At 46.1% G+C, this 22,504-nt stretch overlaps 1 protein-coding gene and 1 long non-coding RNA gene across 8 annotated transcripts; one reads left to right on the top strand and one right to left on the bottom strand.

Annotated features, from left to right (window-relative positions):
* The first annotated feature begins 6 nt into the window (after positions 1-6).
* Positions 7-20,890, top strand: MED26 (mediator complex subunit 26). Of its 7 annotated transcripts, XM_039700473.1 has the most exons (5): positions 281-519; positions 606-693; positions 772-1,447; positions 16,763-16,837; positions 18,140-20,890. In XM_039700473.1, exons 3-5 carry the CDS (start codon positions 1,184-1,186, stop codon positions 19,817-19,819), a joined length of 2,019 nt encoding a protein of 672 aa, XP_039556407.1. In that variant the 5' UTR covers positions 281-519; positions 606-693; positions 772-1,183; the 3' UTR covers positions 19,820-20,890. The 7 variants fall into 7 exon arrangements, with proteins under 7 accessions (XP_039556409.1, XP_039556407.1, XP_039556406.1 ...); XM_039700472.1 differs by having other exon boundaries at positions 606-1,447; XM_039700475.1 differs by lacking the exons at positions 281-519; positions 606-693; positions 772-1,447 and adding an exon at positions 7-114.
* LOC120498114 lies at positions 17,693-19,005 on the bottom strand. The gene is made up of 2 exons (XR_005626636.1): positions 18,867-19,005; positions 17,693-18,376 (listed from the first exon to the last, which is right to left on the bottom strand). It is a non-coding gene; the product is annotated as an uncharacterized LOC120498114 (long non-coding RNA).
* Positions 20,891-22,504: the final 1,614 nt, after the last annotated feature.

Raw genomic sequence — 22,504 nt, 5'->3', positions numbered from 1 at the left:
CCCCGGCCGCAGCCGCAGCCGCCCCGCTTCGCCCAGGCAATGACAGCGGCTCCGGCCCCGTCCCCGCAGCAGATCAGGGACCGGCTGCTGCAGGCCATCGACCCGCAGAGCAACGTGAGTACGGGCCCCGCGGGCCCCCGCCGCTCCGGGCCGACCCCCGCCCGGCGCTCCCGCCGCGACGCCTTTCTGCCCCTCCCGGGGCCTCCGGAGCTCCCGCCGGGGCCGCCGCGGCTGCCCCGGAGCCTCCGCTGCGGGCGGTAGCGCGGAGCTCCGGGCGCGCGGGACCTTCCGGGGCGCCCACCTGTTCCTCGGGCCCGGCCGCCGCTCCGGCCGCGGCCGGGGGCACCCCGCGCTGCGGGGACGGCGGGAGGGCTCCGGCGGCGGCTGCGGGGCTCTGGAGCTGCTCCAGCACCGAGCAGCCTCGGTCTTCGCTTTTATCCCTTCCTGCAGCGCCGTAATGAGCTTATGGGCTCCTTCTGGGATGTGCTGTAAGCACAGAAGTCAGCGTGTATTTTACCTGTAAGTGGCCTTAAGTGGCGGTTATCCAAAGGATCATTTGCTCCTTTTGAGGGTTTTTTGGCTCATCCAAGCGGTTCTCCGGTTAGGTGTTTATTACTGTGAGAGGACTGCAGGGCCCTCAATCTGTCCAATTTTTGAGTCTTAGATCAGCAGTCACCGCCGCAGGATGCCAAGGTGGGTCTGTCTTGGCCATCTGCAGTTTGTGGGGGCAGCCTCTGGTGCATCAGGCTGAATGTGTACGTGTTATTTCAGGGGCTGGGGTGTGTGAAATGGTGCTTTGGTTCCATTAAAGTCATACCTGCTCCTGTCTGAACAAGTGCTTTTTTTGTGATAGACCTGCATCCAAGTGCTAAAGTAGCTAATAAAGTTATTGTCATGTGGAACCCCTCCCGGATCGGCCTGCCTGTGTCTTGGGGACTGAAGAAAAATCTCTCTGGCCTTGTAGGTTCTGTGGAACCCCTTGGGCTGGGCATCTGTGGGGTGCTGCAGTGCTACACATTGGAGTAACAGTAACAAATCCTGGTGGTAATTGTGGGCTGTTAAATGTCAGCGTTGTCTGAGTTTGCAGTACTTTAACGTGGATCTTGCTGAAATGTCAGTTAGTGCACTTCATGAATCCTGTTTGCTCTGAGCTCTCTTTCTGTGGCTGCAGATTTTTCACTCTATGCGAGACCGAGTGCCAACCTACTTTAATAAAATTCTAGCAGATCTGTGGTGTCTTTTGACTTCAGAACTGTCAGCTGCAGTGGTTACCCTAATTCTGGTGTTTGTCAGACACTGTGGCTGTGCAGAACTAAGCAGCCAGGAAGCCAGTTTTGTGATGGATACTCTTCCCTTTCTCCACACACTGATGTTTCAGGATGCTCTTGTGAGAGGACCCAAAACAACCAGGCAGCTCCCTGCAAGGGGAGGCCAGAGCTCCCAACAGGTCAGTAGCCCCTTAAGTTTAGGAGTGATGTATGTTAAATTATAATTCTACATACTTGATACTTATCCAGGGCAATAATTGGTGGCAGAAAAATCAGCTCATTGTTCCAAAGTGCCTGTAGGCAGGGTCTGTCTTCCAGTTTAACCTTTTCTTGGAGGAGAGCAGAGGTGGTGTAGCTGAGGTTCATTGTGCAGCCTGAGAGCTCAGACTCTTGGCTCCAAAGCATGTGGAATATGTGGTGGTGTTGCTTGTTCACTACCTGGCACATCACTGGCACAGAGGGAAGAAAAACTTACATTTTGAACACGCTTAAAAAGCAGATTTTGAGTTTGGGCACCATCATGAGAGTACAAGAAGCTGCTCTGCTGTTTTCCTGCTGGGAGAGGCAGTGCAGCCATGAGCTGCTGTGCCTGCAGGGACTCATGGAAACCTCCAGCTACTTTCTGCTGGCTCTTAGAACCTTCTGACAGAATTAGTTGTGTTCAAACCTACAGCAGACGTTGTTGTCACTGACTTCCTCATTTACCAAGAAGGTCAAGCTTTGAGGCCTAGATTTAATTCAAGCCTTTCAGTGTAGTTGGTGTGTGTGTGTGTGTTTCTGGAGAGGCTGAAAGCTGCATCAGTAGTGTCAGGTGGGCAAAACCAGTCCAGTTCTATAGGGCTGAGGAGGGAGGAGATGGTTGGGTCTTCATGGTGTTTTACTGTAGGATCTGTAAATTTAAGCTTCACTTAAATTCCCTAACACATCCCCTAACATGAGCTGCCATTGTGGATATTTATTCCTGAGTGGTTAGTTGGATCTTGGTCAACTCACAGGTCATGCCTTAAATGAAAGAAAAAAAAATAGGACATAAGTTTCTCTACCTTGGTTGGGTTGAACTGGTCAAAATAATCATTTCCCCAAGCTTGCAGAACCTGCTGGCCTCAGGAAATCATCTCCTGTGCTGATTGTTCATCTCCAGCTGCTCTATGAAGCCCTGCTGACTCGGGAGCAATATTGAATTTACACATGTTTAGCACTTGAACCTCCTCTAGTAATTGCTGCAGAATATATTTATAACTTAGTTTCTCACACTTAGAGGTTACCTGTGTAAATTCTGAACTATTTCAAAGGAGACCTATAAGAAATAAGCTATTTTTAAAAGAAGTTACATCATCCCAGAAGCCACCCGGGATGTCTGGTATTGTGTCTTCATTTATTCAGCCTTTTCTCCTCGAGGAAACATATGGGCAAACCACTTCTGCTCCATGACCTAAGCACTGAGTACCAGCATCACTTTCCTTCCAAGGCTTCTGTGAGAACATAGCAGGAGGTGGAGGAGAGCAGGAGTTCTGTTCTGTGAGGTCTGACAGAGGAGATTTTCCTTGATTCTGGTGGGAACAAGGATGAGGAGCCACCCCTTCCACCCAGCAGAATTCCTTTGCCTTGGTAACTCGTGCTCTGTGCTCCTGGGGGAGTTTATTCCCTGATGTCAGGAGTAATGAGAAATGTTGGTTTTTGCTCTGTGGACAAGCCTGTCGTTTCCAGCCAGCTGCTAGAATTGTGCTTGCAATTAAATGGTTCCTCATGCTGAATATGTAGCAATCTGTTCCTGTTTTTAAATATTAGATAATAACTTCATTATTTGCCATTAGTACCCCTCTGTGACACAAACCCAGCTTTGGTTTGAGTAACAGCCTGCATTGTGTGCTCCCTGTGAGCTTGGCTTGGCTCTAACTCAGCCTGTGGTTCCTGCAGTGCCTCAGCTGGGCTTGCTGCACAGACCTTCAGGAGTGGTCCATGGCCTGAATTATTAATAATTAATTGGTCTGTGTGCTGGAATATGTTGCGTGGTGCATTGGCATGGGCTGATCTCCCAGCTGGCACAAGTTGTGTGGTTAAAGATGCTTCTGTGGCTGTTTTCTCTGTTGGTTGTTTTACCAAGGTGCTGGAGACAAAACACCCCTCACCAGTGGTACAGGTGCTTCCCAGTAGTGCCTTAGGAAGGTGCAGGGCACTGCTGTAATAATATAAATACAGAAATAATATAAATATAGAAAGCAGGGGAAGCTGGTGCTTCACTTCCTGAGGGTCCCAGCGATTTCTTTGGATGCAGGAAGTGTTATGTGTGGGCGAAAGTAGACTAGGAATGGCTCTTGCTTGAGCTTTATCCTTTTCTGTGAGCCCTAATGAGCTTAGCAGTTTTGAGGGAGGTGCAGAGAACCTGTTGTACCTCTTGCCCTCTTTGTCCCTTTCCTCACTTGCAGCTCATCTTGTTTGGAGCAGCCTCACATTTTGTGCAGGAAGGCAGCAGGTCGTTCCAGGTGTGTGACAAAATGCAGGGGCTCGGGGAGCATTTTCTGATGTGCAAGGTCTAAAGTGTTGTTATCACGTCAAGCTTTAGTTTCAGTTGAAGATTGGGGCCTGATGGAGAGAGTCCCATTGCATTCAGGTTTTTTTATAATAACTTTAAATGAGGTCTGTGTTTCTTAGTGCTCTTTATTACAAACACTTGGATTCACTGTGTGGGGGTGATGGTGCAGTTGGTTTGAATATTGTATGCCCACTTCTTTCTGAAACAGCTTATTTAGTTTGATGGCAGTGCAGGCTGTCACTTAAAAATTTTTAATTTGTACAGTGCCCCTTGCAGCAGTGAGACCATTGTGAACTTTGAGGCTTCTAAGACAAAATCTGAGTGAACAGAGATATCAGAGAGTTTAAATTGTGGGTCAAAGCAAGGGGAATGCCAAACTGCTTTTCAGTTGTTAATTCCTTGAAACTCCCCAGGTTGCAGTGATGATGGCAGTAGTCATTTGCTCTGAAGCTCTAATTTGAGTGTTTGTTTCGGCAGCAGTGACAATTTAAATAACACCCACTTCTTATTCCTGCTACACACACCCATCTAATGTGTACAGGATGGTGTGGTGAACTGAACCGAGGAACTGATCAGGATTTAAAGAAGAAAAAAGGCAATATATGGATCTTTTCCCAGGTAGTTTTTGATGTAGCTTAATTATTTGATAAAACTTCTGGTGCATCACAAACAGTTTTGGCAGCAGAATTGGGTCTTAAAGTGTTTAAGTGAGTTTGGAAGCAGAAAAGAGCAGTGTCCTGTGAGGGTGGGGAGGCACAGGGTGCCCAGAGCAGCTGTGGCTGCCCCTGGATCCCTGGCAGTGCCCAAGGTCAGGTTGGACAGGGCTTGGGGCAACCTGGACAGTGGAAGGTGTGGGAGGGGAATGGGATGGGATGGGCTTGAAGGTCCCTTCCAACCCAGCCCAGTCTGTGATTCCACGAGGAGTGGAATGTTGCTGCTTCCTGGGTGCTTCCCTGCTGCCTTGGGACCTGGCAGGAAGGAGGTGTTGTCACCTGGAGAAGTTAACCACGCCTGTCTGGGTTTTTTGAGGTGACAGTGGCTGCCTCATGGTCAAGTTTCACTTGCAGAGCCTTTTTTGTTGCTGTCACTTGTGCATAGTTCACAGATGTGTGGAATTACCTGTGTTTGTGGGCATGCAGCAATACAGGGGCTCTGAATGTGTCCAGGAGTAACTGCTGGGGAACATCTTCACAGCCAGACAGGAGGATGCTCCTGAGTTGTAAGTCATGAGTGAGCTCTGCAACTCAAGAGTAAACCACCACCTTCCACTAAAGGCTGTGTGCTCCAAATGATCAAAAATTGGGTTGATTTGGCTTGAACCCTTGTGCTTACACCAGCTGAGGCTGCCAGTGGAGTCAGGAGAGCTGCTGGGATCATGTTGCCACCTCCAGCTGTTCTTGTTCCCTCCCTTGTGCTGACCCACCCAAGGAACTCACCTGGCCAAACCCTGCCTGAACAGGGGCTCCTCAGGGACCCCTTTCATGCCCCAGCTCCTCCTGGGCTCAGAGGTGGCAGATCTGGCACAGAGCTGGGGAATTGTGTGGCAAGGAGAGGTGACAGTGGGGTGGTGGCAGCTCAGGCTATCTTAGAGCAGTTTGAGCCCCCTCACATTGTCAGACTGGATCATTAAAGAGCTTTTTAAATCCAAATGATAAAACTTTGCAGCAGGCACCTGTCTGCACGTGCTGTACGTGGGCCCTTGGTGGGAAACAAACACTGAATGCTCAGAGGCTGCAGGGAAAGAACTCATTAACACATTTTTATTGGTGTAGCCACGAAACAGCTCCTCAGTGGAGGAACCAACTTTTTGTAGGTACTATAAATATGGGGAATAACCTCTGGCAGTCACCAGGAGCCACAGCTTGGAACTGACAGTTGGTGAGGCTCCTTCCAGGAGAGAAGTGCTGGAACAAACTTCCCAGGCAGCAGAGTACCTGTGGCTGGTGATTCCTGAGTTGCTGCAGTTGGGGATGTTCTGGACCCTGTGTGAGGCCATTTGAGTGCACCTTGGCACACCTTGAAGCCAAGAGAGCAGGGAGCTGAGCAGGCCATCCTGGCAGGGCTGGAGCTGGGTGGGATGGGCATGGGACCCAGCTGGATCAGCTCCTGCTGCCAGGGCACTGGAGCCTGACACCAGCAGGGGCCAGAGGGAAAACACCCCAAAGCTCCCACGTGGAGAGGGACCCAACCTGTGCCTTAGGAAATAGAAGACTTTCAGCTTAGGCTGTGTTCCAGAAGTCTGGGGCTGGGCTGGGAATTCCAATTTGTCTTTTTTTGGGGGGGTTTGTCTGGTAAGTTGAGGTGAGCCCAGTTTAGGGCTGGTGAGGTGTGCGTGGTTGCCTCTCTTTGGGGTTTTGCTGTGGCCACATGACACAGCAGCACTGTCATCCTGGCACCTTTGGCTCCTGATCAAAGTAGCTCCACTGCAGCTGAAGCTTTCTCTCCCTGTGAGATCCTTTCCCAGTTTCTTCAAGAAGCTGCTGCAGGTGACAATTAGTATTTTTTTTTCAGGAACCACAAAAGTTTCAGGAGAGGGGAAGGAGGAATTGATTCTGCCTGCTGCAGAAGTTTGGTGTTAGTCAAGATTCACTGCTTTTAAGGCATAGTTACTCCAATACATTCGGCTTGGAGTTAAAATTAATGTCAGTGTAGTTTTTTTACATAAAAACATGTCTGTTTTGGCTGATAACATTTTGCTGCTATCTCTTTTCACCAGTTATGTGCTTGGTGATAACACCAGATATACTCCCTAGGTCTGTATAATGTGGTAGGATGTGGCCCCACTTTTACACTTGGTCTTTAAAGAAATAATTTAAGGTAAAGGTAAGTAAGTACCTCATATTCAGTTTAATGTAAATGTAGGTTTGTTTATTCAGTGTTCTAACAGCTAAATTACTCTTTCTGAGGGTAATTCATGCTTTTGGTGTTTGGAATAATATTTAAGTGCCAGCAAATTGCTTTAATTTGAGGTGCAATCTGCTAGAAGTCGGCAGTGAATTGGTGTTTTCAGGGGCACGGCTTTCACAGGGCAGCCGTGCGTGCCCGAGTGTGATTGTTAATATCAAAGTGTTCAATTTTCAGCATGTCCAAACAGTCAGTGGTAGCAATTTCTGCTGAGGAGTCACTGGAAGTAAAACATAATTAGCTCTGTTTTAGTGAGCAGAGTGGTTTCTAGCCCAGCAGCTGGGGAGGAGGGATCCTGCATCCAAGGGATTCAGGGACACGCTCGGCTGGGCGTGTTTTCAAACTTGGAGCTGTGGAGACGACTGCAGAGGTGGAAGTCTTGTCTCAGAGTGACAGCCAGCATTTCTGTGGAGCTGCTTTCTCACATAGTTTCCATGCAGGATCAGCTTGCAGAGTATCACAGTTATAGTACAGGTCTGGAGGGTTTGATTTTATTTTTTTTTAAGGAGTGTAAAGCTGTGGAAGGTAGAGGAACATGGTGTTTTTTTCCAGGTGATGATGCACAGTCATAAATTGTCTTTGGTGAGCAAACTTCCAGCACATCTACAAATGTGTGTAACTCAAGCCATCATTTCTGAGCAGGTCAGTACATAGCACTCCTCGTGCTCTGCAAATTAACTGCAGCAGGAAGGGACAGGGACAGGGAATGTCTGCATAACTTGTCGTCCTGAAAGTTCCAGGAAAAAATAGTATTTCAGTATTATATGTAATCCTTGGAGAAACCACAGTTGATTCTTGAATAGAATTGAGCACGGTGAGGTGGAGGAGAAGGTGCAAGAGGGGATGTTTCAGATTTCTTGGTGAAGGTGGGTGCCTGCAGCTCATGGGCTGAGCACAGTGCTCAGGAGCCTGGCTGCATCCTGGAGAACTCAGTGTCCCTTGTGAGGAGGAGTTTGTCTGTCAGAATAGCAGCTTTTGGCTTTTGACTTGGTGTTCTCTTTGCTAGACTTTTCAAGACAGGCTGCCAAGGGGCTTAAGCCTCACTGGGGCTCTCTGAACTGGAAATGGAGAAGTTTTTTGTCACTAGGTTAGAAATAAGCAGGCCAGGTTGGAGCTTCATGAATGTTCTGCCCCATCCCTGGAAGTGTTCAAGGCCAGGTTGGAGCAGCCTGGGATAGTGGAAGGTGTTCCTGCCCAAGGCAGGGGGGTGGAATAAGGTGGGTTTTAAGGTCCTTTCCAACCCAAACCAGTCTGGGATTCCACAATCCCATGTTCTGTGTTTAAATATTAAAAAAATGCAGGTGAGTACTGGGTTCCTTGCTCCTGCCATGACCACACGGGGCAGTTGGCTGGAGTGGAGCTGCTTGTACAAACCCTGAGCTGAGAAGGCTCCATGCTCACCTTCCTTTTTTTCCCAGCCAAAGGTAGAGAAGGCATTTTGTTTCCAAGGAGCTGCTGAGGATTGTGCCACTGGCTGAAATGGCCAAACATTCTCCAGGGATTACTGGGGGGCTTTGCTTTCCTGACAGGTGACATTGTCCTGAGGTGACACAGCCTTCAGAGAATAGAGGTATTTGGAAATGGCTGACTGGCAGCAGTGTTTAATCTAGAATTTGGAGAGCAGTTATTCTAGATGTGTAAATTGATTTCAATTTTTTTCTCCATATCCATAAAACTTATTTATGGTGTGTGCTGACAAGAATTCACTATTGGTAACAGTTTTTAAAAGGATACAGTGACTTCTCCACAAACTTTCTCAGTTTGTAACATTATTTTTCTCAGGTTTTGTGAACAAACCCACCATGCCTAAACTCTCATGAGCAGTCACATGAGCATCTTGCACTTCAGTGTGATGAATTAATATATTCCACAAAGAATTCAACATTGTGTTCACCTCAGCCTTTCCTATCATTTAAAGAATCAGCTGAGAAACTTCTCTAGAAATTTGAGGAAAGTTGGCTTGCTGCATTTAAAGTCCACTGGGATGGTGATAAATGGTTTTACTTTAAAATTAAGTGAAAATTCTGTATTGTGGGGACATCAGTAGGGCCTTTCTGAGTTGCACTCAGTTATAGACTGCTCTCTGTTAACAGCTCTGGGTAGATACTTTAAGGGGTGGGTAAAATAATATTTAAGAACTTCACAAAGCTCTGGAGCCCTTATTATCAAGTCCTTAAGTGCATATTAAATGATTTTAAATGCTCACCAGCTCTGTGGAGTGGATGAGGATGGAGCAGGTGGTCACAGAATGGTTGTGCCCAAGTGAGTGATGCCTTTAGGGGTCCTGTGGCACCTCACTGTGCTCTTCCCTTAACCAACACTGAGTTCAGGTGAGTTCCTTAAGCAGAAAGCCCCAAGATCATGATGAGTCAGGAGGGGCACATTTCAAGGCTGGATTTTCTACATATTCTGTATTATTCTGCCTGAATAATCATCCAACTGCATTTCTGTCTCGTTGAAGTAGGACCAGTTGTCCCCGTGACTTTGCTTGCACAGCAACCTCATTTTATGGCTCTCTAAATTTTGAAGTAATAATTTTGGACTTCAATTCATGGCTTAGAATAAATAGTAACTACTAAGATTTGTCTGGTTGAAGTTTCTGTACAGGAGGAAGAGGAGGAGAAATGATTATCCCGTAGACAAGGAAACTGTGTCACAGTTGGATGTGCTTGGCACCAGTGCAGGGATTGGGGGGTTTGAGGTGCCTGAAATGGTGACAGAGCCTGAGTGGGGGCAGAAACTTGGGGCATTTGAGATTTTTGGGATCACATGGAGCTCAGTGCTGGGGCACTGAGGTTGGTGGTGTTAATTTTTAGGTCTTTTATAAAACAAGCTGTTTCCTAGTTACCTGCATGGATCTTTTTGAGAGGACAGTTCTGAATTGCTGCTCTGAGTCCAGTTTGGAGTAGATGGGAAGGGTGTGATGTGCTCGTGCTCCTAGTTCAGTGTCTGTTCCCCAGGAGGAGGGGCATGGCTGGAAGGGACTTCATGTGGTCCATCACCTTCATGAAACTGCTCTTTCTGGACTTGTCTAATCTGTTCTTAAACCTCCATAGTGGCTCAGGAGGCTGTGGAGAGATTATTTGAGTGCACTGGTAGCTCACTAGTTATTCTTATATGCAATCATGATTTGTCTTGTTGCAAATTAGGCCAGTGAGCATAAAAACAGTTGATTAACATTTCTTTATTATGACTAATAACGCATAGGAAGGCTTATTTCAAGCTTCATGTGTCCCTTTGCTATTTTTTCAATACTGTGTGAAATGAAAACTTCAACTTTATGTTATTAACCATGTTTGCAAAACATGGTTATCCTGCTGTCCTCTGACCTCCTCTTGGTGTATGTTCTTCTTGCACTGTTGCAGCTTGAGATGAAGATGTAATTCCAGCTGAATTTGATTTCTCTGCCATTCCTTACAGCTTGAAAAACAACACTAAATGATGTTGCTTGCAGTGTGCTGTGGTGGATGCCACCAGGAGTGGCAGTGGCTGCCCGGGGTTGTGCTCTCTGGTTCTTGCTCTGTTCCTTCAGCAGGAGTTTTTACCAATTGAATAGTATTTCATGAGCCTCTTTGGCTACTATGCTCTTTAAAATCAGGCTAATGAATTTTTATTTGTCCAGCTTCACAGTTTGGTGGCGTGGGTTTGTTGTGGGGTGTGGAAAAAGAGGTTGAGGGATTCACATTGCAGTGAATCTTTGCACATCTGCAGCTCAGGGCTGGCACTACAGGCACGATTCTTACGCTGTTATTCACAATGTTCAGTAGCTTTTGAACAGACAGGTATTTCTCTCTGTAGTAACAAAAATATCTTTCAGTTCCTGGCTAATAAACGTGAATGGAGAGAAGTGTTTCACTGTTGCTGTTTTCTGTGTGGCTTAAAGACCTTTTCCTGTAGCACAGGGAGCTGGGGTGTGCCTTGTCTTCATAGCCTGTGTTTTACTGCCTCTTGTCCCTCCCTCCTGCAGTGGATGCTCCTTTTTGTTGGGTGGTTTCCCCTGCCTTGCCCAGCCTGGAGCCTGTTCCTGCAGTGCCAGGGGTGCCTCCCTGGGCATGGGCTGTGCAGGGAAGAGCTGCAGCGCTCGTGGCACTCCCAGCTGCTGTGGATTCGTGTCTGGAGGCCCTTTGTGAGTGCCAGGGCAAACTGTGCTTTGTGCTGGCGAGCTCCCCTCATTCTCTTGGCTGCTGTGGTGCCTGCCCAGCTCAGGGATGTGTGTGGGCACTGCCAGGAGGCAGCAGGGGAATATTTCAGGTCCACTGGTTCCTTCATGCTGTGGAATTGTATTGGAATCTGACCTTACTCTCATTTGCTGATCCTGGCTTTGTAAAGCATATACAGGAAGGTATCTGGTTGATGTTAATTTGTCATTAAATGAAGCCTAAGTACAAATTAAATGTATGCAGATTGGTTTGACTCTTCAAATAGACCTGGGAGTTTTAAATCTGGAGGTACAGATAATGCTCCCTGTGCCTGGTCACTCTTTGGACTCTTCTTGGTACTTAAGGAACATTTCTTCTACCCCTTGTTTTGCAGCACAAATTTCTGATCAGTTTTCAAAGCGTGAATTTCTCTGTCATAGAAGATTCTCCCAGTGGATGACTACCAAACCAAATAATTGATTCCTTCATGTTTAAAGATCTGTTTTACTAAATACTATTAGAAAACTGGCCTCTACCTTTCTGGAGGTACAGATAATGCTCCCTGTGCCTGGTCACTCTTTGGACTCTTCTTGGTACTTAAGGAACATTTCTTCTACCCCTTGTTTTGCAGCACAAATTTCTGATCAGTTTTCAAAGCGTGAATTTCTCTGTCATAGAAGATTCTCCCAGTGGATGACTACCAAACCAAATAATTGATTCCTTCATGTTTAAAGATCTGTTTTACTAAATACTATTAGAAAACTGACCTCTAAAAATATTTTTTGTGTACTGGTTAATATTGGACCTTTGCTTGGCAAACTGACTTTCAGACATTTTCAATAATGTGAGCAAAGTAGTGCATGGTCATCTTTGTGGTATGTTGTGTCTGTGAATAGTATCTCGTGTTCCCTATCTTTAGACAACATCGTGTCACCCTGGGGCTGGGGGGAACTGTTAATAGATCAGCTGCAAGGGAACTGAACTAAATACCAGCAGGTTGTAACCTGAATTCTAACTTGGTGTGTTTGGGCTGTACCTTTGAACAAATGACATGACAATTTTCTCTTGGTGCTGTGTGTCTGTTGTCTCATAGTTCCTACACAAAGTGCTGAATAAACTCTGCACTGCTGTATTCCTGTTGTCACATTTCAATAAAGCCTCCTGTGAATAGCAACTTTTCTCTCCTTACTTCTTATTTCATATTTTATATTATTGTGCAGCAAAGTAGCTTTTGTGCAATAGCATTGTTGGGGCAAGGTCTCACTGAAGGAGACCCTGATGTGGAGCAGGAGCTGCTGTTGGGCTGCAGGTGACACTGAGAGCTCCAAGAGAAGGAACACCAGCCATGCCACTGCTCTGGAGCAGGCACTGCACCTCCTGGGATCAGCTCTGCCTCCTGGCCTCTCCAGCAATATTCACCTTCAGCTGGGATTTTCTTGAACATTTTCCTGCACTCCCTGAGGAGATACACAGCCCTGGAGCAGGGGGAAGACAAAAAACTGTGCAAGTGCTCCTGTGAACTTCTGTCTGGACCCTGCTGCCACCAGAAACCTCCAGCTTGGCAAGGGACACCTGGATTTGTGTTTGTAGGAAGAAAAAAGACCTGTGCAGTCTCCCACAGTGTCTCCACTTCTCTCCTTGCTTCTGTCACACTGCTTTGGTGCTGCAGGTGGGACAGTGTTGCAGAAGTGCTTTCTTGGAAACCATGGAAGTGTGGAGTATTTATGGAGATTCTGATGAAGTAGTTAAGTATGATGGCAAATACATTCTCTCCAAAGCAGTGTGTTGTGGTACTGTGTGCTCTGTTCACCATGCCCATGGTGGAGTCAGGCTGGGATTGTTGTAAGCTGTGATTTCAGGAGGATGATGGGGTCACACTTTGGTTTTAGAGGATTGTCAGTGATGGGCAACTCCAGGCCAAGTTTAAGTATCCTTTAGAAACTTGTGCAGGCACTAATGTGACCCAGAAGGATGATGTTACTGTATCATGATGCCTTTTAGCTCTGGTACCTGAACTTTGTGGTTGAAAAGAGCCTTTCTGTCTGAAAGGCAGGGATCTGCATGTGCAAGGTGTTTTTGGAATTGTGCATTGAGTTTTTCGTGTTACACAGAAACAGCTGCTCCTTCTACTCCAGGTAACTGGGCTGGTTTCTTGTTTATCATGGTCTAGTCAGGCTTGCAAGGATCTTTGGAAACATCCCTGTGAAATATTAAAAAAAGAAAATCATTGCTTTATCCGAGTGTCTGCAGTAGAAACTTTCTGTAACATTGTTTTTCAGGCTGTGAGAGTGCAGGTTGTGCTGTGAGTCCAGGCAGTCCCCAGGAGGACAGGAATATGTTCTGGGGGTGCTCACCTTGGTTTTGGGGTCTGGGCTGGTGTGTAAGCAAAGGAAGAGAATCAAAGCATCCCATGGATTGTGCTGCTCCCACAGAAAACACATCCCAGCACCTGGAAGTGGTGGTAGAGCTTGTATGGATGCTGAGCTTGCTGCTGCTTTCAGATTTCCTGGTGGAAGTGGAGCTGGGAGGGAGCAGCTGTACCTCAACCTTCCCCAAAACCCCTTTGACTGCTGTGTAACACCCTGAAATTAGTCACTGACTTAGTCCTGGTTTCTAAATGCTGAAATAAGATTAAGATGGCAGTTAAGAAAAGAGAATTAAGCTTCTTGATCTTTTCCTGAGAGTTCAGAAACCCCTGCTTTTGTCTGAGGCTGGAGTAAAAGCATTCAGTGCTTAACTTGGAAAAGATCTCAGCAATAGTAAGCTCCAGAGTATGGCTGAATGGCTGGATGACTTAAGGAGCCTTGCATGGAATAAATAAGATTTGTTTTCTGTGGCTGTCATTAGGGTTGGCTGGAAAGGATTATCGTGGATGACTCAAAGCAGATGTTCTCCAGTAAACTTTGGAGTGAATTAGTCTGTGTGCCAGTCAGTGCTCTCAGCATGGGAGCAGCACGGGGAATTTGGAACACCTTATCAATCACTTATCAATTCTTCTGAGCTATTTGCTGCAAGCTCCTAAATGGGGGTCCTGGAAGGTGTTTTGGGGGTACTAAGGGGTTCAGTGTGAGCAGACAAAGGCATGTAGAAACTAAAATGCAAATTCCTGAGTTGCTGGCCTGGGCAGCTACAGCTCAGTGTCCATAGGGAGTGGGGCAGTGAATTCCCTGTCCTGCTCTGCTCCGTGGCACTTTACCTGGCTGTTCTGTTCCTAATAAACACCCTCAGTAGCCCTTTGTGTTCATCAGTGATCATTTCTGGTGCTGCTCAAAGCAGGGTGGTGTCCTGGCAGGTTTGGTACCGTTATTGTCAGGTTGGTTATGTGACAATGCATGAATTTTATTGTAACAGTTGGTTTAAGGTGAAGGTGCTGCTTTGCAGGATGGGTGTGCTGCTGTTATCTCTACTGTGTCTTCCCATGAGCAGGTTGGGAGATCCTCTTGTTTCCATTTAACTGCACTACAAGAAATTTAATAATCTGTGTTATTTTAAAATAAGCAAATGTGATTTTTATTATAAGCTTCTCTTTATGGCACTTTGGATGAAACATTCTGAGAAAACTCCACAAGGGGAAGGGAGGAGAAGTTGTTGAACGTGCTTGAACATTTTATGTATTTATTTTCAAAGAATTAAGCTTCCTTACAGGTTAAAAAAAAAGGGAAAATGAGAGGAGCTGCTGGCAGTTGTCTGGGTGTGAGATGTTCGTGCTCTGCTCAGCAGTTGCTCCGTGACAGCGCGTTCTCAATTGGTTACAAATGTGTGAGGAATCCAAAAAGGGTGGTTTGTGTTCCAGCAGGAGCTGAGGGTGCAAGGCCACTTTCACTGTCCTTAATTGGCACCACGTGTCCCCCAGAGCAGGGAGGGAAGTCACAGCCTGTCACTGCTGGTGGGGTGGTTTGGCATTTGGGGCATCCACTGGGCTGTGCTTGGGGGTATTGATCAGAGGCAAAGCTGTGACTGGAAATTCCCTGAGCAGTTTCACCTTTCTGTAGGTGTGTGTGCACATGAATGTATCACTGTCCCCATCTCCACCACCTGATAGGCCAATGACCCTTTTTTTGCCATCAGTTCTTCATTTAGATAATGAATATTTGGGGATTACCAGAACTGCAAAAATAGTTGTACCAGTTAATGGTGTGTGCAACAGAGCCTTTTTCACTCTGGTAATTCATAGTCTAAAAGATGTGTTGGGAAGGAGAGTATCGTGTTTTGCAAGTTTAAAAATATTTGTCTGGAAACTCCCAGAACTGAGCTTCAACTGTTCTAAGGGTTCTGGTTCTAAAAACTGAAAAAACAACCCTGATGTTGTGTATTGCTTGAACTGTGGTGCTGAACTGTCCTTCCTGGGCTCTGAGAGCAGGGCAAGGGTCAAAACATGGAAGAAAGTCAGTGAAATAATAAGAACTAAAATATGTCAGAATAGGGGCTCTTGCTGCTCTAAAGGTTAAGCAGAGTTTTACCAGGCCTGACCTCATGGTAGAGCTTTAAATATCTGCAGAGTGAAGAAAGAACCAGGACAAATTAATTCATCTTTGGCCTGGAGTTGGTTTTACACCCTATAGGAGTTAGAATCTTTCAAAGCCTGCATGGACTTTAAACATAAGTTTGATAAAAATGAATCAAAAAATCAGGACAAGTGTTTCATCACTGACAGTGTTACCCAGGTATCTCCTAAATAACATTAAACTCCTAAATAGCACCAAACAGTCGTGCAGGGATGGACAAAACATGGTCTGAGGCCAAGGTTTTCTGAAGGGAGGAGACCAGCTCCTCAGGAGATCAGTTAAAATCTTTACTTGTGCTCCTGGTGTTCCTGTGGGATCTTAGTGGAGGGGTAGAACTGACTTGGAAAAGCCAATTCTCACACAAATCAGTGCTTTTATGAGGAGGGGTCATGCAGGGGAGTGTGTGGCTGGGAGGGCAGAGCTGCCTGGTGATGATGATGATGAGTTTTCAGGATGATGTAGGATCCCTGCAGAGGTTCTTGCTGAGAGATTTTTCTCACATGCACTTCACATCCAGTTGAGTCACAAATGCAATTAAGCAATAAATGAGACTGTGATTCAAGTTTTCCTTTGCTTATCTTTTAAATCTATCTCCAAAGGTGAATTAGAAATTCCAGGTTTCAGCTCTCTTAACATCAGGTAATGGAAACAAAGATCTCTCTGTAGGATCATAAACTGGTTTGGGTTGGAAGAGCTCTCCAAGATTAAAGAGTCCAAGCCAGCACTGCCATGTTTACCCCTAAAACATGCAGTGTGTGGTTTCTGATGGAAACCATTAAAATCAGAGTGCTGAGGATGTGCAGGATGCACTGCTGTGATCAGAGAACCTGATCCTCACCTTTTCAGGGGATGTGGCTCTGTGCAGCTGCTCCTGCCCCTGTCCAGCCCCAGCAAGGGGTGGTGGCGTGGCTGAAGGTCTGGGGACACCTGCAGGGCACAGCCCCAGCCCAGGAGGGCCCTGCAGGCTGGGATTCCTGTGTGCAGTGCAGGAGGTGATCCTGGGAGTGGAACTGCAGAGAGTGACTGGGCCAGGCTGCAGTGGGGCCTGAAGGATCCAGCTCCACATTTCCCACTGTGCTCCTGCTCCACTTGCTTCCTGTGAGGTGGGAACAGTTAATTGGTGCTTTGCAGAGGGGTCTCAGACCTTTGTTACTCATCACAGCAGTTTTATTGCCACTGTTTCCTTGGGTTTTACATAAGAGTGTGTTTGTTACAGCTCCTGCAGTTTCCAACTAGGTCAATAAAAGTGTCCTTGTCCCTATTCCTTGAACAATCAGCTCCCTAAAGCCAGACAGTCTGATAGCAGTTTGTGATTAATGCTTCCAGCAATTATAAAGTGGAAGGTCTTCAATTACATTTGTTAACTAAGACCAGTACATGAAACATGAAGTGACTTTGTCTTCCTTGTTGCAGATCCATAACATGGTGGCAGTGCTGGAAGTGATCTCCAGCCTGGAGAAATATCCCATTACCAAAGAGGCACTTGAGGTATGTCACCCTCTGAACATGATTTTTTAATATGTATAAAAGGACTTTTCCCTGCCTTTCTAATTTCCATTGGAGCTTTTCTGGAAACAATAGACAGATTGCAAAGGATTCACAATTAAGATATTATTTTGTCCCTCTCGTGGTGTTTCCGACATCTCGCTGAACACAGGGATCCTTTCTGGGCCCAGATCAGTATTCTGGGCAGCACAGTTCCTGTTTGTGCAGGGCACTACATTAATCATCACTTGCCACTGATTAATTCTGTGGCACTCAGCAATATCACCCTGCAGTTCCGCTCACCTTTGCAGACGTTTGGTGACCAAGCACCTAAAATCTGAAATGGGAATAGAGTTGCTCTGGGTCTGTAAAATTAATCTCAGATGCAGTTAAGCAGGTTTCAAGGCCTGATATTTGTGGTGAGGTCAGGTGTAGGGAGAGCTGGACTCTCACTGGCCACTCGTAGAAACAGCCCAAAGAAGTTTTGTGGCTGAATTATATATTTCTTTTTCACTCTTTGTATTGAAATTAGCGGTGTTCTTGCTTTTAACTGTTGCTTAATTACAACTCCACCTGTATTTCATCATATCTATACAACAAGTTGCATATTTCTCTCACAGTCTGGTCTGTGTTCTCCTTTGAAGTACTTTTTCTTAAGAAATCTGACTTGTGGAACAGTTCTTTGTTTTCAAATGTGCTTTGGGAACAATCAAACACTTCCTTCCGCTCATGAAACCTCCTTGGGACACCCTGGGAATGTTGTTTAAATGGCTTTTTCATACGTTTCCACGAGGCTGGGGAGTGAAGGGAGAGGAGAGAGGTGGAGGAAAAAGGTAGGACACAACTCACACCTGGTAGTCAGGTTTGTCAAATGTTAATTTTTATTGTTAACGAGTTACTGTAACAGGCAAAGATCCTGGAATTCCTTTCTTTTGGTTTTCTGCAAATCTTTTACTTCCCTTGTGATAAACACACACCTTTGGGTGCTGTATTTCCCCTTGAATCTGTGCCTGCACCCTTATTCTGGTGGTTTTTTCTCATTAAAGAATTCCTTTCTGATGTTTTTCCCAGCTCTCCTGCTTTTACCAGGGGATAAAGACAGCATGACTTGAGACCTACAGTTAGTTCCATGTTGTGTGGCAGAGCATTGGCCTAATCCTTTCCAAAAAGATTAATTAAACACTTAAATATTTAGTGTTTTTAACCAGGTGTTTCTCAGGGGTGAACGTTACAAAGCAGAAACATTCCTTAAGAATTTTGCTTGGAATGATACCTGTTTGTAAACCACCTTGTCTGTCTTTGTAGGAAACCAGACTCGGGAGGCTTATCAATGAGGTGAGGAAGAAGACATCCAATGAGGAACTTGCCAAACGTGCCAAGAAATTGCTGAGGAATTGGCAGAAGTTGATAGAACCCGTAACCCAGAACGAGCCAGTGCCAAGGGGGCTGCCCAACCCGCCAGGATCAGCAAATGGAGGTGCTCACAACTGCAAACCAGACTCACAACTTCCTGCTGTGCCCGGCGCCAAGCCCATCAGCGAACTGAAAAGCAGGAATGATATCCAGAAACTGAACTCTCCAAAAACAGAGAAACTGGGAAATAGGAAAAGGAAAGGTGATCACAGGGATGGGCATCAGGGCCCTCCTCCCCCAAAGGTCTCCAAAGCTAGTCATGAAGTATTACAAAACTCTTCTCCCCCTCCAACCAATGGAATTGGAGGTAGTCCTGAAAATTTTCCTAGTCCTGTAGACATAAACCTACACGCAGGGCCTGAAAGCAGCAGGACAGATCTCAGTGAAAACGATAAACACAATAAGATCCCAGTAAATGCTGTAAAACCTCACACCAGTTCTCCAGGACTTGTAAAACCTTCAAGCACTTCCTCCTTACTAAAGACTGCAGTGCTTCAGCAGCATGATAAATCAGAAGAAGCCACGGGCCCCCACCAGCCCAAGAGCCCACGCTGCTCCTCCTTTAGCCCCAGGAACGTTAGGCATGATACTTTTGCTCGGCAGCACACCACGTACTCACCAAAGGATTCGATGCCCAGTCCATCTCAAAGGTCTCAGCTCGCAGACGCCGCACCGGTGCCGTCGCCGCCGCCATCCCTGATGCAACCATCCACACCTCCCATGCCAGCCAAGAGACTGGAGTTCCCTCCTCAGGCGGCCCCCGAGGCGGCGCAGCACTGGCAGGAGCAGCAGGGAGCCCCCGAGGGCCAGCACAGGCACACAGCAGGGACACTTCAGCAGCACACGGCTCCCGGCTGCAAAGGACACCCCGGGGAATCACACATGGGCTTCCCACAGGACGCTTCCAGAATGGACAGTGACGATGCTGCTTCAGGGTCTGATAGCAAAAAGAAGAAAAGGTACCGACCCAGAGACTATACAGTCAACTTGGATGGGCACGTGATAGAAGGGGGTGTGAAACCTGTGAGGTTAAAAGAGAGAAAACTCACTTTTGATCCCATGACAGGACAGATAAAACCTTTAACACCGAAAGATCCTTTGCAGGTAGAAATCCCTGCACTTACTGAACAGCACAGGACAGAAACGGAAAAGCAGGAGCAAAAACCCAACCTGCAAAGCCCCTTTGAACAAACGAACTGGAAAGAGTTGTCCAGAAATGAAATCATTCAGTCATATTTAAACAGACAGAGTAGCTTGCTGTCTTCATCAGGAGTACAGACTCCAGGAGCTCACTACTTCATGTCTGAGTATTTAAAGCAGGAGGAAAGCACTAGAAAAGAGGCTAGAAAGACTCACGTTCTAGCTCCTAACAGCAAACCTACAGACTTGCCTGGGGTCACCAGAGAGGTCACGGGCGATGACCTCGACAGAATACGTGACCACAACTGGCCAGGCGTGAACGGTTGTTATGACACACAGGGTAACTGGTATGATTGGACACAGTGCATATCCTTAGATCCACACGGGGATGATGGGAGATTGAACATCCTGCCTTACGTCTGCCTAGACTGAGAGCAGTTCTGCTAAGCACGCTTTTTACACCTGCAGTTAGCAGAACTGGCAGACACGATGCCACTTCCAGCTGGAGAGAGCCTCCTGTCCTGGACAAACAGGCCCCACGAGCAGAGGGGGGGAGGGAGCTGGGCCTTTCCAGCTCGTTCCTTTAAATTCTCCTTTTGTGAAATGCTGCTACCAGTTTACTAACAATTGCAAAGGAAGGCATACGAAGGTTGATCAGTTGAGTTCAAAACTCTATAGCGAGCCAGCTATAAAAAGTGTTAGTCCCCAAGAAGTGAAGAGGATTTCCAGCACTTTCTGAATGCCGGAATCTTATTACAGGCAGGTACAGAGAAAAATTGTGGAAGTTACCTTAACAAAATATGCATCTATTTATTTGACTTGATTTGGGTTTTTATTTGGCAGTGAGATATTCGAGAGACAATGTGCAAAAACTGTAGTTTTATTTCTATCACATCTCTGAACATGATTGCGTTATTTAAGAGTCATGTGGTACGGAGATTGGGTTTTAAACAGCAGGTGTTGCACTGCAGGCTGGGCCACCAGCTTCAGCTCAACATTCCATAGGCATCCACATATTTTAGTCTGGTTTCAGTTTAAATCCAGTCTCTGAGAAATGCTGCAAAAACTAGATGTTTAACGATATTTTTTGATCCCACCACCACCAGCCAAATATTTTTCCTCCTTTTCCCTTCCTGCAAACTTATAGGTAAAAAACAAAAAGACAAAAAAAACAAAAAGACAAAAAGGAAAAAAAAAAAGAAAAAAATCACCTTTTCTAGAATCTAAATGTAATGAGGGTGCTACAAGTTTGTAACTGTACTGTGAGAGGGAAAAAGGAAGCCTGTTTGTATGCTGGAAATATACTTGTTACCATTCCTTTAGATATTGTTTGCCTTATGGATATCCATCATAAACGCAATTTGCAAAAACAAAGAGCCTTAGTGAATGTACAGTAACTAGACTTCTGTGTTCCTGGGATGCAGAAGGGAGCAACTTTGCTATTTGGTCCTTTAAGTGGACACGTTGTGATATAAATGTGGAAATAAAAAAAATTTGCACAAACCGGTTTGTGAATTATTTCTATACACTCCACTCGTTTTTCCCCTCGAGTTTGCTGAGGTCAGCCCAGGCAGGGGAGCCCTGGCACCGGGGACCCCTCGGAGCAGGGAGGTGGAGCTGGAGCCCTGGGACACTGCGCAGGGAGAACGGGATTGTCTTCCAAGAACCTCGCTGTGCTGGCCAGTCACACAGGGTGGATCTGGCTTAACTCTGGAGACTGATAACCCAACTGCTGATAATGTACCTCAAAGTCTAAAGAGATCAGATTTCATCTTTTCGTCTCGGTAACTTTGTAATGTTTTATTCCTGTTTGCTCCAGTGCTTTCTGATCAGCCTGGGGTGTGGAAAGTGAAGGATTTCTATTAACTGTAATTGCTTTAATATTTGGGACTGTGTTGGTTGATGCAGTCCCCACTGTTGGGCTTCTGTTCAGGGGGTTGGGGGGGGGACACTATACCAAAAATATTCCTGGGTTTAGTGATGTTAACTCTGTTAACTCATCTGTGCTGGAGATGAGCCCTGGCAAGAGCTGTCCTGCCTTTGAGGGTAGAGTGAAACTTTTCCCTGACTTTCAAAGGAAGGTGCTCCTGGCCAGGCCTGCATGGTGTTGGTTCATTCCCTGGAATACAACTGATGAAGTCTGGTTTATTTTTAAGTGATTCTTGTTCATCATTTATGATCTGACTGTTACTGAAATGTGTGGGTATCTCAGAAATAACAATGTCTGTGTGCTTCCATTTCTGAAATCTGAGGTCTGAGAGTGAAACCAGAAGTGGTTACCAAAAAATGCATCCAAGTATATTTTCAGTTTACTTCCATTTTGTCCTTCTGCAGTTGCTGAGGTTGAGCAGTGTTGTTTAGAGCTGGGGAAAGCTCCTGTCTTGCAGCTCAGATTTGATGGTAGAGGGTTAAGCTGCTGGTCATTTTGGAAATGCTTAAGTTTTGTTTATGTAAAAAAGTACTGTGCATCTTATCTCCCCCTGCCCTCCCTCCTTCCCTGAATGGTCCCATTTAGGAACAGGGTCCGTGCTCTTTGGAGGCCTTTGAATTCAGGAAATGACAAAGTATTACTTGATAAATTCCATCTTTTTCTCCACTGCTTCCATTTCTGATGCAATGATGGCCCTTGACTGCACTGGGTGAGGCGATACCCAAAGCCCATCACAGCTTTCAGATTCCACCCAAACTGCCTGTGCTGGTGCTCCTCTCTTGGGGAAGCATCAGGAATCAGACCCAGCCCTTTCCCTGGTGGTACAAAAACTGCTGGAGAAATTCCCTCCCAATGCAAGCTTTAAATCTTGTTCCTTGCTGAGTTTGTTGCTGCTGTAAGGGGTCAACTCACTTGTGTGTCCTCCAGGGTGAGATGAGGCTTGACAATCTTTATTTCAGCATGCCAGTATAACCAGTTCTGTGAGCTCCAACAAATGTGAATAAGTTTACAAGGTGATATTTTTTTGTCAATTTTGTAAACAAGTTCAAATGAAGTTTACCATGTGCGTACCTGCTGTGTACTCTCGTTTGTGCATGACTCAGTTTCTCTGCTGCCTTCTCCTACCTCTCTCGGAAAAATTTTCCTTCTAATCCTAAAACCTGAAGTTAAAACACTGCCATTTCTTC

The sequence above is a fragment of the Passer montanus genome, unplaced genomic scaffold (assembly GCF_014805655.1).
Source record: "Passer montanus isolate IOZ18808 unplaced genomic scaffold, ASM1480565v1 scaffold140, whole genome shotgun sequence".
NCBI lineage: Eukaryota > Metazoa > Chordata > Aves > Passeriformes > Passeridae > Passer > Passer montanus.
This window is presented reverse-complemented; position numbering and strand designations above follow the sequence as displayed.

Bases quoted from the DNA above. Each gene is read 5' to 3' on its own strand.
- MED26 (XM_039700473.1), top strand. From the start codon at position 1,184: ATGCGAGACCGAGTGCCAACCTACTTTAATAAAATTCTAGCAGATCTG. The intron at 1,448-16,762 runs GTCAGTAGCCCC...TCCTTGTTGCAG, and splicing joins GAGGCCAGAGCTCCCAACAG to ATCCATAACATGGTGGCAGT. The intron at 16,838-18,139 runs GTATGTCACCCT...CTGTCTTTGTAG, and splicing joins TTACCAAAGAGGCACTTGAG to GAAACCAGACTCGGGAGGCT.